General features: G+C 49.7%; 1 protein-coding gene across 1 annotated transcript; it reads left to right on the forward strand.

Moving 5' to 3' along the window:
* Positions 1-1,084: 1,084 nt before the first annotated feature.
* LOC123328930 (translation initiation factor IF-2-like) lies at positions 1,085-16,419 on the forward strand. Its single transcript, XM_045162482.1, has 3 exons — positions 1,085-1,148; positions 14,467-15,467; positions 16,223-16,419. Exons 1-2 carry the CDS (start codon positions 1,085-1,087, stop codon positions 15,330-15,332), a joined length of 930 nt encoding a protein of 309 aa, XP_045018417.1. The 3' UTR covers positions 15,333-15,467; positions 16,223-16,419.
* Positions 16,420-18,138: the final 1,719 nt, after the last annotated feature.

An 18,138-nucleotide genomic window follows, 5' to 3' on the forward strand; every position in this document is an offset into this window, starting at 1 on the left:
CCCTCTCCTTGGGCCCTCCGCTCTCATCTGCCTCCCACCCACTCCTTGCACCCACACACACACACACACACTTACACAATCACACACACACTCATGCCTCGAGAAATAACTCTACCAACTCATCCTTGTTTTCACTGAGAAAGGGCTAAATTGTCCGGGTAGGAGGCGTTTTTGTAACAACTAACGGCAGCCCTTCAGATGCAAGCATCTTTGTTGTTGTTCAGTCGCTAAGTCATGCCTGAGTCTGCAGCCCCGTGGGCGGCATCACGCCAGGGCTCTCTGTCCTCACAGCCTCCTGGAGCTTGCTCGAACTCACATCCATTGAGTCCATGACACCGTCCAACCATCTCATCCTCTGCTGTCCCCTTCCCCTCCTGCCCTCAGTCTTTCCCAGCATCAGGGTCTTTTCAGATGAGTCAGCCCTTCACATCAGGTGGCCAAAGTACTGGAGTTTCAGCTTCAACATCAGTCCTTCTGATGAACACCCAGGACTGATCTCCTTTAGGATGGACTGGTTGGATCTCCTTGCAGTCCAAGGGACTCTCGAGAGTCTTCTCCAACACCACAGTTCAAAAGCATCAATTCTTCGGTGCTCAGTCTTTGTGGACAGTCAAAAAAGAGGAAGGGCCGTGGAGGTAAACTATAAAGCACAGGAGCAGCTGGACGGCGGCAGAGAAGGCAGGTCCGGGTGGCTCAGGAGATGAGAACATCCTCTCTCCCTGCTCCCCAGCACTGACGTCATCCCTACAGAACAGAGGTGGTGCTCCCCAGTGGAACAGTAATGGCGTTGATGGCAGACTCAAGGCGGCAGTGCGTTTTTGGAGGATGGAAAGCAAATTCACAGTGGCCACTGACAGAGAGAATACAGCAGTGATGAAATCCGGGTGCCGTCAGGATGGAGAAAGCAACAACACTTGGCTGCTCCCCAAGGACCCCCTAGAGGCTCGGGAGCGGGGACACCCGAGTCTCCCGAGGGGGCATGTGGAGTGTGGAGGGCAGGCCCCTTCCCCAACTTCCACGGGCAGGAAGCCGCCCCCAGCCCGCTGCAGCCGGCTCTGAGGAGGCGGGATCAGTAGATTCTGCAATGCGCGAGCAGAGGCACAGCCGGGTGTGGAGTGAGACACCGTCCTCACAGCCGGCACAGCAGGGTGAGCGCACGGCGGGCCCAGAATCCTTCTCGAGCTGGGCCCCAGGGCCAGGTCTCATCCGGCAGGAGCGCGGTCTGGGAAAACCGACACGCCAGTTTATTCAGGCGTCTCCACCAACTGCGCTCCAGCCCCCTCCCCATCCAGACCTATATCCGGTGTCAGAGTCTCCAGGCCCTTGGGGAAAGTCCCTGACACAAAACCCAGAGGCAGGAAGGTGGGAAAGAGGGAAAAGAGAATTAACTCAGAGGAAATAGAAATAATAAAGGCAGCAGGGGACGCATCTTTAAAGTACAGTTAACATCAAAGAGATAAGAGACATTGATTTTATGGACAAGAATAGCATGCCATAAAAACACATTGTTCAGAAAATGCAAGAGAACACTAAACCTTTTTTCCTTTTCAACTGAAGGAATAGAAATAGAGAAAATCATTTGGATAATGAAAAATACAGAGATGAAAGTTCAGAGAGAAAAACTTCAAAGATTGATTCAGGAATTTTAATACCTATTTCCAATTAGAATTTTTTTTAATAAAAGAGCAGATAAGGGTGATGAGATTGCCCCCAACCCCAAGAGCTGGGGCTGAGCCCTCTTGGGATGTGGTTTCCGCGTCCCAGGACAGAAAGAGGCTGTGCCTGGGGCCAGGCCTGCCCCCTGATGTCCTAAATGGGGGCCTGGGGCACCTACCTCCCCCTCTGGGCCTCGAGTGTCACACCCCAGGGCTGGGGTCAAGGTCAGCCCCACACCTTGCAGATGAGGAAAGGAGGGTTCCTCTGGAGGACACAGGACAGTTGTCCCCAAGAGGAAGAATTTCACTTTGGCTGGGGGTAGGGCAGGGGTGGAGTCACACCTCCTGGGCGAGTGAGCTTGTCTGGGGACAAACCGAGGGGCCAGCTTACCCAGGAGGTCAGAGGGAGAGGAGTCAGACAGCAAAAGCCAATACAAACGTAGTGGGGATCGAGTGGGTGGGGGGAGACGAAGGCATTATAAAAGTGTCCACATAGAGGCTGACCATCGATGCAAAGAAACAAGTTACTGGCAGAAAAAGAGAAAAGAAGGAAAGCAAACAATTAAAAATAAATAAATAGAACACGTCACAACAATACACCCAGTAACTACAACACTTCATCATACAACACGATTGACTCGAACGTAACATTGAAAACTAAAGATTTTCAAATGGCTTCACAAAGTAAAATCAAACCCCACTTGAATCCAGGAGACGCATCCAGAACAACGTGTCTCCTTCTGCCAAAAGGGCAGTTTCGGCAAATGCACAGGCGAGGAGAGCTGTGAAGGGTCATGTGGGATTCCGGGGCAGAAACAGCATTAAGACAGACGGGAAGGATGCCTTGGGTGTTTAAAGCGACGACTCACGATGCCGAGTCTGTTGTGAACACCCTCGAGAAGCACAGGAACCACTGTGATGCAGAAGCGTCGAGACGCAGAGAAGGGAACCGCTGAGCTCCAGGAAGACCGCTCCTCTCGGTCCAAGAAAGGTCAAAGGGCAAAGCATCAGGAAGGAGACAGAGATCCTGGTGACGGAGTAAGCTTCAGCTCTGGACACAGGACACGCTCCCTCTTGAACCCTCACGAAACAGTCACAGAGACGCACCACATTTAGCCACAGGCAAGTGTTAATAACGAAATACAAACATAGATGTCCATTAGGAACCCTCGAAACCTACAGCGCAGAATCTAAGTGCTGTACCAAAAAGCCCTTTTTTCTTTTTCTTGGGGAAAAAAAAAAACTCTATAATAAAAAAGTCATTAGCTGAAAAATACAAATAAAAATTGTAGAATTACTAAAAACTGGGGGCAATAAAGTGCTGCACACCAGAATGTATGCTGCTGCTGCTGCTGCTGCTAAGTCACTTCAGTCGTGTCCGACTCTGTGCGACCCCATAGACGGCAGCCCACCAGGCTCCTCCGTCCCCGGGATTCTCCAGGCAAGAACACTGGAGCGGGTTGCCATTTCCTTCTCCAGTGCATGAAAGTGAAAAGTGAAAGTGAAGTCGCTCAGTCGTGTCCGACTCTTCGCGACCCCATGGACTGCAGCCTACCAGGCTCCTCCGTCCATGGGATTTTCCAGGCAAGAGTACTGGAGTGGGGTGCCATTGCCTTCTCCGCCAGAATGTATGGGATACAGTTAAAACAGTGATCAGGAAAAACTGTGTAACTTTAAAAAATTATACCAATAGAATAAAAGAATAAAAATAAAGGAATTAAGTTCCCAACTCAAAACCTGGAAAGACAGCTATAAAATAAGTCAAGAAAAAGCAAAAGGAAAAAATACTAAACCTAAAAGTAAATGTGACAGAATAGAAACCAAATTCGTATTTGCTTAACATTTGCTTAGTAATTCTGAACATAACTGTTAATAGAATACAGTAGAAAATTAAGCAGAAGTATTAAATCAAAATGTTATTTCTCTTAGAAGAGATGAACACATACTTCTATAATTTGCCGAAACAAGAAAGTAAAGAAAAAATGAAAGGGAGAAATAACAAAGAAAAATATGAGCATAAAAAACTAAGAACTGTTTTGTACAACTCCATGCAAATTGATTTAAAAATATAGATGAAACAAACAACATCCTGGTTTAGTCACTAAGTCATGTGACTCTTTGTGACATGACAGACTGCAGCCCGCCAGGCCCTTCTGTCCACGAGATTCTCCAGGCAAGAATACTGGTGTGGGCTGCCATTTTCTTCTCCAAAATAATATCCCAGGAAAACACAATTTTCTAAAATTGACCCAAATAAAGATAGAAAGCTTAAACAGACCTACTCCCAGAGACAAAATACAGAAAGTTATCTAAGAGAACTATTCCTTTAAAAAGAAAAAAATCCTCAAAGGTTTATTGGGAATCTACTACATAAATACAAAATAATCTCAACATTATTTAAATTGTTGCAGAATATAAAAAGACAGAAACCTTCAAATTCTTTTTTGAAGCAACTATAATATTGATCTCTAAACCAATAAAGATAGCCCAAAATAAAAACCTGAGACCCATATGTCTTACAAGTATCAATGCAAAAAATCCTACAAAACTTATTAGCACACAGAATCCAAAAACAGATTAAAAAATAATACATCATGTGTAAGTAGAATTTATTAGGATCATGAGACTGGATCAGTATTAGAAAATCGATTAATATAATTTGCCACATTAATAACAGCTATAAGGAAGAAATGGTATGATTTTCTCCATAATACTAAAACAGCCTTCAATAAAATTCAGCAATTTCAGTAAGAATTCATGGACATTTCTCTAAATACACAGACATACGTACAGACTTAGACATATGTACAGATCTATCTCCATTTGTATCTGCACGCATGTGTGCTAAGTCACTTCAGTCATGTCCAACTCTGCAGCCCTAAAGACTACAGCCTGCCAGGCTCCTCTGTCCATGGGATTCTCCAGGCGAGAATACTGGAGTGGGTTGCCATTTCTTCCTCCGAGGGATCTTCCCAACCCAGGGATCAAACCCATGTCGATGTCTCCTGCATTAGCAAGCTGGTTCTTTAACAATAGCGCCGCCTGAGAAGCCCACATTTGTACTTAAATACACACATACACATGCATATACATGGACTTCCCTGGTGGCTCAGACAGCAAAGCGTCTGCCTACAACGTAGGAGACCTGGGTTCAATCCCTGGGTCGGGAAGATCTCCTGGAGAAGGAAATGGTAACCCACTCAGTATTCTTGCCTGGAAAATCCCATGGACGGAGAAGCCTGGTAGGCTACAGTCCATGGGGTCGCAAAGAGTCGGATGTGACTGAGCGACTTCACTTCACTTTCACACATGTACACACGTATATACAAGAAAGTGTTAGTTGCTCAGTTCTGTCCAACTCATTGCAACATGCACAGATGTAAAGTCAGCCTCCAGGCTATTATCTTTCTTAATAGGGAAACAATAGAGGTATTTCCCACTAAGGTCAGAAAGAAGGCAAGAATTCCCATTCTCCACACTACTATTTTGGAAAAGGAAATGGCAGCCCACTCCAGTACTCCTGGAAAATTCCATGGATGGAAGAGCCTGGTAGGCTACAGTCCATGGGGTCACAAAGAGTCAGACATGACGGAGTGACTAACACATACACACACACACACACACACACTATTTAACTCTATATTGAAAATATAATGAATATAATTGGATAAGGAAAAACCATTACAGGGTTAAAAGTTTGGAAAGAAATAAAACTTTATATGCACATGAGATAAAAATATACTTGGAAAACCAAAGAGACTCAATAATGAAAATAACAAAAACAATAAAAGAATTTTTTTAATGGGAGAAGGTAAAGTGAATCCACAAAAACCAACAGCCTGTGTCTGTGTGGGTGTGTGATGGGGGAGAAACTCACTATTACAAAGGCAAGAAAGAGGGTCTAGTGCTTATGAGTTAACCTATCAAGAAATATGCAGAATGCTCATGAAAATAACGTCAAGCCACTCCCACAGAGCACAAAAATGACTTGAACAAATGAAAAAAAAATCCATTGTTCTAGCAGAGGATAATTCAACATTATAAAAAACATCAATCCTCCTTAGAGATACTATATAAATTTAACAAAATGGAAATAAAACTCCCAGTAAGTTTTTATTGTGAACTTACACAAGTTGATTCTACAGTTTAAATGAAAAATTAAGCCTTCAACATAATTATATTGCATATTATTCAAATGTAGCTAATAGCTAGGAAAATTCTAAAAGCAGAGCAGTGAGGGAGGATTAATCCTACTCGATATTAAAACGTACTAAAAAGCCTCAATAATTAAAACCGTGATCTTGGCAAATGAGCAAGCCAACCAGTTGAACAACGAGTCCAAGCAGAGACCCAAAGTCATATGTGAATACAGTTCATGGTGCGGGTGACATCTCAGATCACTGGGAAAAGACAGTGTCTGCAATAATAGAGGATGTTGCTGACGCACCACACCTATGGTCCTTCTCCCCGTGTCCTCTGCCTGCATTTTGTCCATGGAGAGACTTGAGCCAAAGAATAAGCTTAATCAGAGAAGTGAGGACATGCAGAAACAAAGGGACAGGGTCAAAGCAGACCAGATAATAGCAATGTAGTCAGCAAGAAGTAAGGGTCTTCAGCGCCTTCTCAAGGGCTACGGATAATATTCTGAGCCATGCCCTGTAGACACTGCAACACCAGGGGGAAGAAGTTAATGACATGATGACCAGACTAGAGACATGACGTAAGCTGCCGTGATTCTGGGAACGGGCCTCAAGGAAATGGGAACAAGATGACCATGGCCCTGAAGACGAGCTGTTCTGAAGACGACCGAGAGACACTGGGAAGACCACCGATGACCGGTTTTGTGGTGACTGTCAGAGCTGACTGTGCTATTTCTGCATGGAGCCCTCTCCCTCAGTCTATAAAGCCCTGGACCACTGTTAAGGTTGGCGGGGGTGAAGGTCAACCTGCAGACAGGAGTCTGCCCTACCCGCCCCCATCCCCAGTTGCCAGCCTCCAAAATAAAGCAAACTTTCCTTTCCACCAGCCTTGCCTCTTTCTCGGCTTTTGAGCAGTCAAATGGACCCCACTTTCAGTAACATTGTGATCACTGTGTAGCTGTTTAAAAAAGGCATAAATGAGTCTATTCTTCACACCATATACCAGAATAAAGACCAAACAGATCAGTGATCTACATAGGAAAACTTCTAGAAGAAAATATGGGTAGATTCTTTTATAATGAAAGATGTGAAGGAAACTTTTTTTAAACTATGACATAATGTATATGCAGTAAAAGCAACAGCTGGACCACGAAGCAGGCTGAGCACTGAAGAACTGATCCTTTGGAATTGTGGTGCTAGTGGACTGCAAAGAGATCAAACCAGCCCATCCTAAAGGAAATCAACCCTGAATATTTATTGGAAGGACTGATGCTGAAGCTGAAGCTCCAATAGTCTGGCCACCTGATGCGAAGATCCAACTCATTAGAAAAGACCCTGATGATGGGAAAGATTGAAAGCAGGAGGAGAAGGGGACGACAGAGGATGAGATGGTTGGATGGCATCACTGACTCGATGGACATGAGTTTGAAGAAAATCCAGGAGATGGTGAAGGACAAGGAAGCCTGCCGTGCTGCGGTCCATGAGGTCACAAAGAGTCGGATACGACTGAATGACTGAACAATAGAGAAATTTCCAGGATATACTTTAAGTTATAAAAGCAAAATACAAAAGATTATAAAAAAGGATACTACCTTCTGTGTACATACAGAAGGAGATTAAATAAGAAATACAGGACTTCCGTGGTGGTTCAGTGGTTAAGAATCAACCTGCCAGTGCAGGGGGCACAGGGTTGGTCCCTGGTCAGGGAAGATCACACATGCTGTGGGACAACAAGCCCGTGAGTGACAACCACGAAGCCTGTGCTCTAGAGTCCGGGCTCCACAGCAAGAGAAGCCACCACAGCGAGAAGCCTTCACGCAGCAGTGGGGACCCAGCACAGCCAAAATACAGGAGATACATAAAGGAAACTTTAAAAGAAATATATATATCCCGTATACATCTATACTTTCATATAGAGACACACACATATATACATACGTACAGAAGGGCGGCGGCTGTGACGGACGGCGCAGAAGCGCGGCCGAGAGGAGCTACCCCACGCCCGAGGTCAGGGGCGGAGGCTGCACTTTGCTGGAGCAGCCGTGAAGAGATACCCCCATCCAAGGTAAGAGAAACCCAAGTAAGATGGCAGGCACTGAGAGAGGGTGTCAGAGAGCAGACACACTGAAAGCACAGTCACAGACAACGAGCCATCTGATCACACGGACCACAGCTTGTCTAACTCAATGAAACTAAGCCATGCCCTGTGGGGCCACCCAAGATGGGTGGGTCATGGTGGAGAGGTCTGACAGAATGTGGTCCACTGGAGAAGGGAATGGCAAACCACTTCAGTATTCTTGCCTTGAGAATCCCATGAACAGTATGAAAAGGCAAAATGATAGGATACTGAAAGAGAAACTCCCCAGGCTGGTAGGCGCCCAATATGCTACTGGAGATCAGTGGACAAATAACTCCAAAAAGAATGAAGGGGCGGAGCCAAAGAAAAAACAATACTCAGTTGTGGATGTGACTGGTGATAGAAGCAAGGTCTGATGCTGTAAAGAGCCATATCGCATAGGAACCTGGTCCATGAATCAAGGCAAATTGGAAGTGGTCAAACAAGAGATGGCAAGAGTGAATGTCGACATTCTAAGAATCAGAGAACTAAAATGGCCTGGAATGGGTGAATTTAATTCAGATGACCATTATATCTACTACTGTGGGCAGGAATCCCTTAGAAGAAATGGAGTAGCCATCATGGTCAACAAAAGAGTCTGAAATGCAGTATTTGAATGCAGTCTCAAAAATGACAGAATGATCTCTGTTCGTTTCCAAGGCAAACCATTCAATATCACAGTAATCCAAGTCTATGCCCCGACCAGTAATGCTGAAGAAACTGAAGTTAAACAATTCTATGAAGACCTACAAGACCTTCTAGAACTAACACCCAAAAAAGATGTCATTTTCATTATAGGGGACTGGAATGCAAAAGTAGGAAGTCAAGAAACACCTGGAGTAACAGGCAAATTTGGCCTTGGAATATAGAATGAAGCAGGGCAAAGGCTAATAGAGTTCTGCCAAGAGAACGCACTGGTCATAGCAAACACCCTCTTCCAACAACACAAGAGAAGACTCTACACGTGGACTTCACCAGATGGTCAACACCGAAATCAGATTGATTATATTCTTTGCAGCCAAAGATGGAGAAGTTCTATACAGTCAGCAAGAACAAGACCGGGAGCTGACTGTGGCTCAGACCCTGAACTCCTTATTGCCAAATTCAGACTGAAATTGAAGAAAGTGGAGAAAACCACTACAGCATTCAGCTATGACCTAAGTCAAATCCCTTATAATCATACAGGGGAAGTGAGAAAGAGATTTAAGGGACTAGATCTGACAGACAGAGTGCCTGATGAACTATGCATGGAGGTTCATGACATTGTACAGGAGGCAGTGATCAAGACTATCCCCAAGAAAAAGAAATGCAGAAAAGCAAAATGGCTGTCTGGGGAGGCCTTACAAATAGCTGTGAAAAGAAGGGAAGTGAAAAGCAAAGGACAAAAGGAAAGATATACCCATTTGAATGCAGAGTTCCAAAGAATAGCAAAGAGATAAGAAAGCCCTCCTCAGCGATCAATGCAAAGAAATATAGGAAAACAACAGAATGGGAAAGACTAAAGATCTCTTCAAGATAATTAGAGATACCAAGGGAACATATGATGCAAAGATGGGCTTGATAAAGGACAAAAATGGTAGGGACCTAACAGAAGCAGAAGATATTAAGAAGAGGTGGCAAGAATACACAGAAGAACTGTACAAAAAAGATCTTCACGACCCAGATAATCACGATGGTATGATCACTCACCTAGAGCCAAACATCCTGGAATGTGAAGTCAAGTGGGCCTTAGGAAGCATCACTACGAACAAAGCTAGTGGAGGTAATGGAATTCCAGTTGAGCTATTTCAAATCCTGAAAGATGATGCTGTGAAAGTGCTGCACTCAATATGCCAGCAAATTTGGAAAACTCAGCAGTGGCCACAAGGCTGGAAAAGGTCAGTTTGCATTCCAATCCCAAAGAAAGGCAATGCCAAAGAATGCTCAAACTACCGCACAATTGCACTCATTTCACACACTAGTAAGGTAATGCTCAAAAATTCTCCAAGCCAGGCTTCAGCAATACGTGAACCATGAACTTCCAGATGTTCAAGCTGGTTTTAGAAAAGGTAGAGGAACCAGAAAGCAAATTGCCAACATCTGATGGATCATGGAAAAAGCAAGAGAGTTCCAGAAAAACATCCATCTCTGCTTTATTGACTATGCCAAAGCCTTTGACTGTGTGGATCACAATAAACTGTGGGAAAATTCTGAAAGAGATGGGAATACCAGACCACCTGACCTGCCTCTTGAGAAACCTGTATGCAGGTCTGGAAGCAACAGTTAGAACTGGACATGGAACAACAGACTGGTTCCAAATAGGAAAAGGAGTACGTCAAGGCTATATATTGTCAGCCTGCTTATTTAACTTCTATGCAGAGTTCATCATGAGAAACGCTGGGCTGGAAGAAGCACAAGCTGGAATCAAGATTGCCGGGAGAAATATCAATAACCTCAGATATGCAGATGACACCACCCTTATGGCAGAATGTGAAGAAGAACTAAAGAGCCTCTTGATGAAAGTGAAAGAGGAGACTGAAAAAGTTGGCTTAAAGCTCAATATTCAGAAAACGAAGATCATGGCATCTGGTCCCAACAATTCATGGGAAATAGATGGGGAAACAGTGGAAACAGTGTCAGACTTTATTTTTCTGGGCTCCAAAATCACTGCAGATGGTGACTGCAGCCGTGAAATTAAAAGACACTTAATCTTTGGAAGGAAAGTTATGACCAACCTAGACAGCTTATTAAAAAGCAGAGACATTACTTTGCTGACAAAGGTCGTCCAGTCAAAACTATGGTTTATCCAGTAGTCATCTATGGATGTGAGAGTTGGACTATAAAGAAAGCTGAGTGCCGAAGAATTGATGCTTTTGAACTGTGGTGTTGGAGAAGACTCTTGAGAGTCCCTTGGACTGCAAGGAGATCCAATCAGTCCATCCTAAAGGAGATCAGTTCTGGGCGTTCATTTGAAGGACTGATATTGAAGCTGAAACTCCAAAACTCTGGCCACCTGGTGAGAAGAGCTGACTTATTTGAAAAGACCCTGATGCTGGGAAAGATTGAGGGCAGGAGGAGAAGGGGACAACAGAGGATGAGATGGTTGGATGGCATCACCGACTCAATGGACATGGGTTTGGGTAGACTCCGGGAGTTAGTGAAGGACAGGGAGGCCTAGCGTGCTCCAGTTCATGGGGTCGCAAAGAGTTGGACATGCCTGAGCGACTGAATTCAACTGAACTTACAAAAGAAAGTCAGTTATAAATGTAGGAGGAACAACAGAATTAGAATATCTGCAACCACAGTTGAGGATGACAAAAATCATGGGTGAAGGTTGTTGGAGGGCTGGATGTTCGCACAGCTTCAGTGTCTCACCCCACAGATTTGTCATTTTCAGAAAGAGCCACGCAGCTTATGCTGGGCAAGCCTGGTAGTCATCTCAGCCAAGTGATTAGAGCTAGCCAATGCAAAAAGACAGGAGGGACACAGATCATCTGTGCAGCCCTCCTGCCGAAACGCTCGAGCTGAACTGAATCCCGAGGAAACCCGCGCACAGTCCAGGCTTGGACACCACTCAGGACAGCTCGGCGGGGCTGTGCTGTCCACGTCGTGAGGGGAGGGGAAAAGCAGCCCGAGACTAACGGAAATAAGAGAGATGTTCCAACAGCCATAACACGATCCTCAAGGGTTTCTGGATTGAAAGGGTATGTGAAAGGCATTTTGGGGCTGACTGGGCAAATTGGAATACAGAGTGTTTCTGATGTGCAGGGGGGCCAGAACACACTGGCAAATCGGGGCAGCCTCGTTTCTGGGAAGTTCACGCTGAAACACCCTCCAGGTGAGTCAGGATGGTGAGAGAGAGAGAGACAGAGAGCACAGGAGAACACGGGCATCAGTGATGCAGACAGGGTGCTGGGAGGCAGGCGCAGAGGCTACGAGCGGGTAAGCCTGATCCTCCAGGACAGGAAGCCAGTGTGCAGGGGACAGAGCTGACGCTCCAGCCACACGGCAGCCCCGGGTCGAGGCCCAGCCCCGCCGCTTCCTCGCTGTGTCTGCACCAACGCCTTAACACCTCTGGGTCTGTTTTTTCATGGGTTAACAGATAGTACCTGCTTCCTTGGGTTATTGAGAAAATCAGGAGTTAAAAGGCAAAAAGCGCGCTTCCAAGACCTCCTGGTACATAGTAAGTGCAGGCGAAACAGCTCCTCAAGGAGACTGTTTAGAAACAGGCAGGAAAACCCCCAGTTGGCCCTGAAATGGTGGGCGGTGGCCATCCTGGGCAGGTCTGGGGTGGGCAGGACGCGTATGTCCTTCCGAGGCATGCAGGAGCATGTGCGTGTTACACTCGGCTCCCTTGTGGATCTGATGGAGGGTCGTCACTAAGAAGGAAGCAGGGTGGGCCTCAAGATGCAACCTTAACTCCATGTGGCTAGAGACGAGCTCTGAGACACACCTCTGTATGCTCGTCTCCTTCCTGGAAAAGGAAAAGGCAGAGGAACCCAGTTCAGAGGGTTCTTACTCTGAAAAAACAACAACCTATCACCCAAGAGTGGTTACATAAAACTCCCAAGGGTCAGTGGAAAACAGCAAGAAAGCATGATCCGTTGTGGACCCGCCCCGGGCCCTAGCAGGACGCCCACGTAGCAGGACGGTCCGCCCTCCATGGGCGCTGCACATGGGCTTTGGGGCTCCAGGGCCCCTCTGCCGGCAGGGCCGTCTTTCCCTGGGGCTCCAGGCTTCCTCCAGGCCCACCAGGAGCAGGGTGCCCGTCTCCACCTCAACCCCCACCCAGGACCGGGAACCGGCAATCAGTCACTCCCAAGAGCCTCTAAGGTGCACACTGCAACCACTGACCCAAATAAACATACTTTTTCAAATTTGCGAGCCCGCATACACATGTATCACAGTGTGAGAACTCTTTCTCCTCCCAACATGCAGTCCTGTTCTGAGACTTTCCTGAAATTGCAAGCCTGAAAACACGCAGGCATGGGGAATGTGTTCTTCCCATCGCTGACTTCGCTAGGTTTAGTCGGAAAATGTTAATACTGAATGACCTTTCTCTGAAGGGTATTTTAAGGAGACAAAGCAATTTACCGTAATATGGTTACCATAGTGACTGGCCCTTGAAAAGGCCGGGGGAGAAATGACGTACATCTGCAATCAACAGTCACTGCGGCAACAAATGGTTCGATAAAGCAACACAGGGGATTAATTTGAAGCAGAAGAGATAAGCAGGGCTTTTTAAGTCACCAGAAAAAAAGCAGCAGCAACGCGGTGAGGCACAAGGCCTTGGTAACCGGCAGGGACCTCTGCTCAGGCGGAGGGGAGGCCCCGGGCAGGTCCCCTGACCTCCTGGGGGCAAAGGTGGCCCACGGGGGCCAGCGGGGTGGAAGCCTGCGACAGCCTGCTGCTGGGGGTGGGGGAGGAGCCCTCTGCCCCGTCACAGCCCAATGTGTCTGTGGCTGGACCCTCAAGTTGAAGCATAAAGGGGGACCCACTAAAGAAACCCAGGGTCCTGGGAAAGACAGCCGATCCCGGGTCTGGACCTGGACACTGCATTATGTCAGAGAGCAGGAAGCTTCTCCCGGAGCAGTGGGGACAGGCCAGGGGCACGAGCTGCCTGCAGGGCTTCTCTGGCTGAATACGGAATTCACACATCCAAGTAAGTGATGGTGGAAACAGAACTGCTGTTCAGTTGCTAAGTCATGGTCAACTCTTTGCGACCCCATAGACTGCAGCACGCCAGGCCTCCCTGTCCATCACCAACTCCCGGAGTTTACTCCAACTCATGCCCATTGAGTCGGTGATGCCATCCAACCATCTCATCCTCTGTCGTCCCCTTCTCCTTCAATCTTTCCGAGCATCAGGGTCTTTTCAAATGAGCTGGCTCTTCTCATCACGCGGCCAAAGTATTAGCGCTTCAGCCTCAGCATCAGTCCTTCCAATGAATATTCAGGACTGATTTCCTTTAGGATGGACTGGTTGGATTTCCTTGCAGTCCAAGGGACTCTGAAGGGTATTCTCCAACACCACAGTTCAAAGGCATCATTTCAGCACTCAGCTTTCTTTATAGTCCAGCTCTCTCATATCTGTACATGACTACTGGAGAAATCAGAGATCTAACTATGGGGACTATACAGTAACAGAGCATAGCCCTTTAAACAATCGCACCATGAGTTCATGTGGATATGGGTGAAGGAATGAATATATAAAAGGTAATTTTAATGAGGACACTTACCTAATTTCAGAGTATTTATATACAAAATACCAAAAAGGAGAAGAGAGGAACATGAAACGGACATGCCTGGGAGGTGTCATCCTAAGTGGTTAATGATAACAGACAGCAGTCACGGGGCTGCCCAAAGGTGACTCCTGGGAGAGGTGGTGTGATGAGAGCCGGCCCCGCTCCACGCAGCCTGAATGTGGTTGTGAGGAATCACCAGATGAACATGGAGGAGGCACACTCCTTAGTAGCTGGGCTGCCATCTTCAAGAGAGCCTCTCTCGTGGTCCCTTAGGGACGTCCGAGGAGGCTCCAGGCTGAAGGAGCCTCGCGGCTCAGGGGGAGACGAGCTGAGCCGGGTCCTCCTGCCTCCGCTCCTGCCCGCCCTGCTCGCCTGGCCCCGGGCGGGCAGGGCCAGCTCTGCTCTTACACGCACGCCCGGGCTCGACCCGGCTGGCGCCGACACAGGGGCCTGCGTCTCTAACGGGCTCCCCGGCGGGGCACACGGGGCACCCAGGGCCCGAGACGGCGAAAGTGCAGTGTCCTCCTCTCCTCACAGGTCCTCTGACGGCCCCGAGGCCAGGAGCCCAGCACGAGCCTCGCGGGCGAAGCACAGGACTCTCCGGGCTGCTCCCCGGGGCCGGAAGGGGCGGGCCCTCGCGCTTCCGGCTTCCGGAAGCACCGCGCCGCCGGTTCTCCGCTGCCCCGCCCGCGTCAGACGACTCTCTGCCCCTCCTCGAGGGGGCGTCGCCCTCTGACCCCGCCCGGAGAGCCCCGGCCTCTCAGGACGCGCGGGCACCCTCAGGACCACCTCCCGACCCCAAGGCCCGTAGCCGTCACCCCGGCCTGGCTCGGCTGTGGGCGCCTGCGGGCCGTCTTCCTGCCCCCTGCCCGGCCTGCCGCCCCGCTGGGGACCGTGCTTCCCGCGGGAGTTGGCGGCTGCGCCACCACCGCCGTGTCCCCGGGCGCCACGTCCCGCCCCGGCATCCCCGGGGGAGCTCTGGGTTTCGTCTGTCTCACCCAGAGCCTGGCACGTGCGGAGGCTTCCTGGAAACCAAATCGTTCATTCAACAGAAAGGACTGATTTCCGTGCTCCCTCAGGATGAAACTCTGCGTGGGCTGTCGGGTCAGGCGGGGCTCCCCCCGGCCCAGGCATCTCCACAGCCTCGCCTGCTGCCCCTGCGACGCCCCAGACACCCCGGGCCAGGAGGCCCGGGCTGAGCGTCCAAGCTCAGTCACTCGCTCTGGTCCCTCTCCATGTCCAGACGCGCCTGTGACCTGGAGACACGACGCCTCGCCAGGGCGCCAGCCAGGCTCCAGAAGGAAGAGGCCCCCACGTCCCAGGTGGCTCAGCTGGTAAAGAATCCACCTGCATTGCAGGAGACCAGGGTTCGATTCTTGGGTCTGGAAGATTCCCCTGGAGAAAGGAACGGCTACCCACTCCAGTATTAGGGCTTCCTTAGTGGCTCAAAGGGTAAAGAATCTGCCTGCAATGCAGGAGACCTGGGTTCAGTCCTTGGGTCGGGAACATCCCCTAGAGAAGGAAATGGCAACCCACTGCAGTACTCTTGCCCAGAGAATCCCATGGACAGAGGCGCCTGGAGGGCTATGGGCCACGGGGCTGCAAAGAGTCAGACACGACTGAGCGACTTCACTTTCACATTGACACTTTCACCACGTGGAGGGGGCACAGAGCCTTCTGCCCTCAGAGTGACCTTTATCCTAAGTGTGTGCATGTGTGCTCAGTCACTTCAGTCGTGTCTGACTCTGTGACCCCAGGGACTGTAGCCCACCATGCTCCTCTGTCCATGGGATTCTCTGGAGTGGGTTGCCATGCCTTCCTCCAAGGCATCTTCCCTACCCAGGGATCGAACCCGCGTCTCTTGTGTCTCCTGCATTGGGAGGCAGGTTCTTTACCTCTACCAACAGACCCCCACTTAATTCCTAAAACCACACTATGGAGACGAGAGAGGAGGATTCATTTTTAAAACCCACTTGCTTGCAACCTAGAGACAAGCACAAGAAAAGCCAGACTAGAAATCATCACAGGAGGGAAGGGAGAGTTTTGAGCTGAAGAAAACACTCTGACTTGAATTCTCTTCTTTGTGGAGAACCGACAGCAGCCTCTGTGTGGCTCGGACCCAGAAAGCTGCCACGTGCCGGCGGACGCACAGCCACGCCCGTGTGCCCACGGAGAAGGGGGCGCAGGCTGACTGCGCCGGGCGCTTACAGGCACTGGAGCCAAATTAGGACTTATCAGCACGTTCATTATCTAAAAATAAACCAGCTTTTCTTTGCTTCATCAAAAGATCAGATTATAGAGTACGCCGCCTTACTTGCAGAATAAAGTGTTTTTATTCTTAGACAGTGAGGACAATGAGAACTGTTACATAACCTGTCAGCGTGTGGATGGGCCGGTTACGGAAGCGGATTGTTCCCTCTGATGAGGGCTGTCTGGTTTCCCCGCTGTAGAGGGGCAGTGGACAGCCACGGAGAACACACAGTCCCGAGATTTAGGATGCAAAACAGGGCGCGGCTCTTGCCAGCCTTCTAGACCGGTGGCTCTCTGCAGGATGGCCGCTTTCCCTCAGACACCCGAGACCAGGACTGGTACTCCCTCCACTCAATCTGCAGCCAAGGGCCCGCATTCTGTGCATTCACAGAGCAGGCCTGCCCCCCTCCCTGCGCCAGGGTGGGTGTCCTCCTGACCCCAGCGGGGAGCAGAGCTGAGCCCACCTCCCACCCAGGGAGGCCGCTGTGGTAAGGAAGGGGTGGCCACACTGCACGACTGGAGGGCCATCACCCCGGGGTCCCTGGAGCACCCGCGCTCCGGCCCGGCTGGCTGCACCCTCGGGGGGCTTCACGAGCACCCTCGTGGCCCACAATCTGCTAGAACAAGTCACAGAGCTCAGGGAAGCACGACTCCCACGATCACAGGTTCAGGAAAACAAACGGACACGTCTCTTTCTTTCTAGCCAAGTCAGGCACACGAGATGGGATGGGAGCGTCCACAGGTGACGCGGCCCTGTCCTCAGGACACATCACTCCCCGCCCGGTCGATGGGGTCCCTGCCCGGGGCGCTTGGCTCAGCCTCAACCTCTGAGTGTGTGCAGTGGCTTCATCACAGACGTGACTGAGTCGCTGCCCGATCTCCAGCCCTCTGTCCTCCCAGAGGTCAGGCTGAGATCCAGGGCTGGTCTCTCTGTGTGGCCAGTCCCCCACCCGAGTCACCATGTGGGTGTGACCTAGGCCCATCCCCCTCGCCCAAACATGCCTATACTTGGGACACTCCACGGCTCAGCAGGGACCTCGGCACCAGGTCTCTCTTTGGGCTGAGGCCAAGTTCTCTACTACCCAGCTGGGTCCTGGTCAGGTTCCCCAGAGGAACAGAATCAGCCTGAGACCGACCGACTGACTGACTGACAGGAACTGGGGGCCGACACGTCCCGAGAAGTGCAGGCAGCCCTGGCCCAGCAGAGTCTGTGCCGCCCGCGCCAGGCTGCGTCCGTCAGGCCCGAGACCGGGGCAGAGCTATCTCAGCTCAACTCCGAAGCAGGAGAAAGATGATGTCTCAGTTCAAAGGCAGTCAGGGCAGGCATGAGGAATTCCCTCAACGGGAGGGTCAGCCTATTCCTTCTTCCTTCTGTTCAGGACGGACTGCAGAGGCCCACCCAGGGAAAGAATCTGCCCACCATGTGGGAGACCCGGGTCCCATCCCTGAATTGGGAAGATCCCCTGGAGAAGGGAATGGCACCCCACTTCAGTATTCTGGCCTGGAGAATCCCACGGACAGAGGAGCAGTCCACAGGGTTGCAAAGAGTCGGACACGACTGAGAGACACTTACACCCTCACCCTCACTAGGGAGGGGCTGTGGTCCCCTCAGTCCACCTTCCCCACCCAGAAACCTCATCCGGAAATATCCAGCATAACATATGACCGTGTCCCCGACACCCAGCAGCCCCTCAAGCTGACACGTAAAATGGGCCAGGCCTGACTTCCCTGTGGGTCTGAGTGACCACCCGTCTA

Source organism: Bubalus bubalis, chromosome 13, assembly GCF_019923935.1.
Source record: "Bubalus bubalis isolate 160015118507 breed Murrah chromosome 13, NDDB_SH_1, whole genome shotgun sequence".
Taxonomy (NCBI): domain Eukaryota; kingdom Metazoa; phylum Chordata; class Mammalia; order Artiodactyla; family Bovidae; genus Bubalus; species Bubalus bubalis.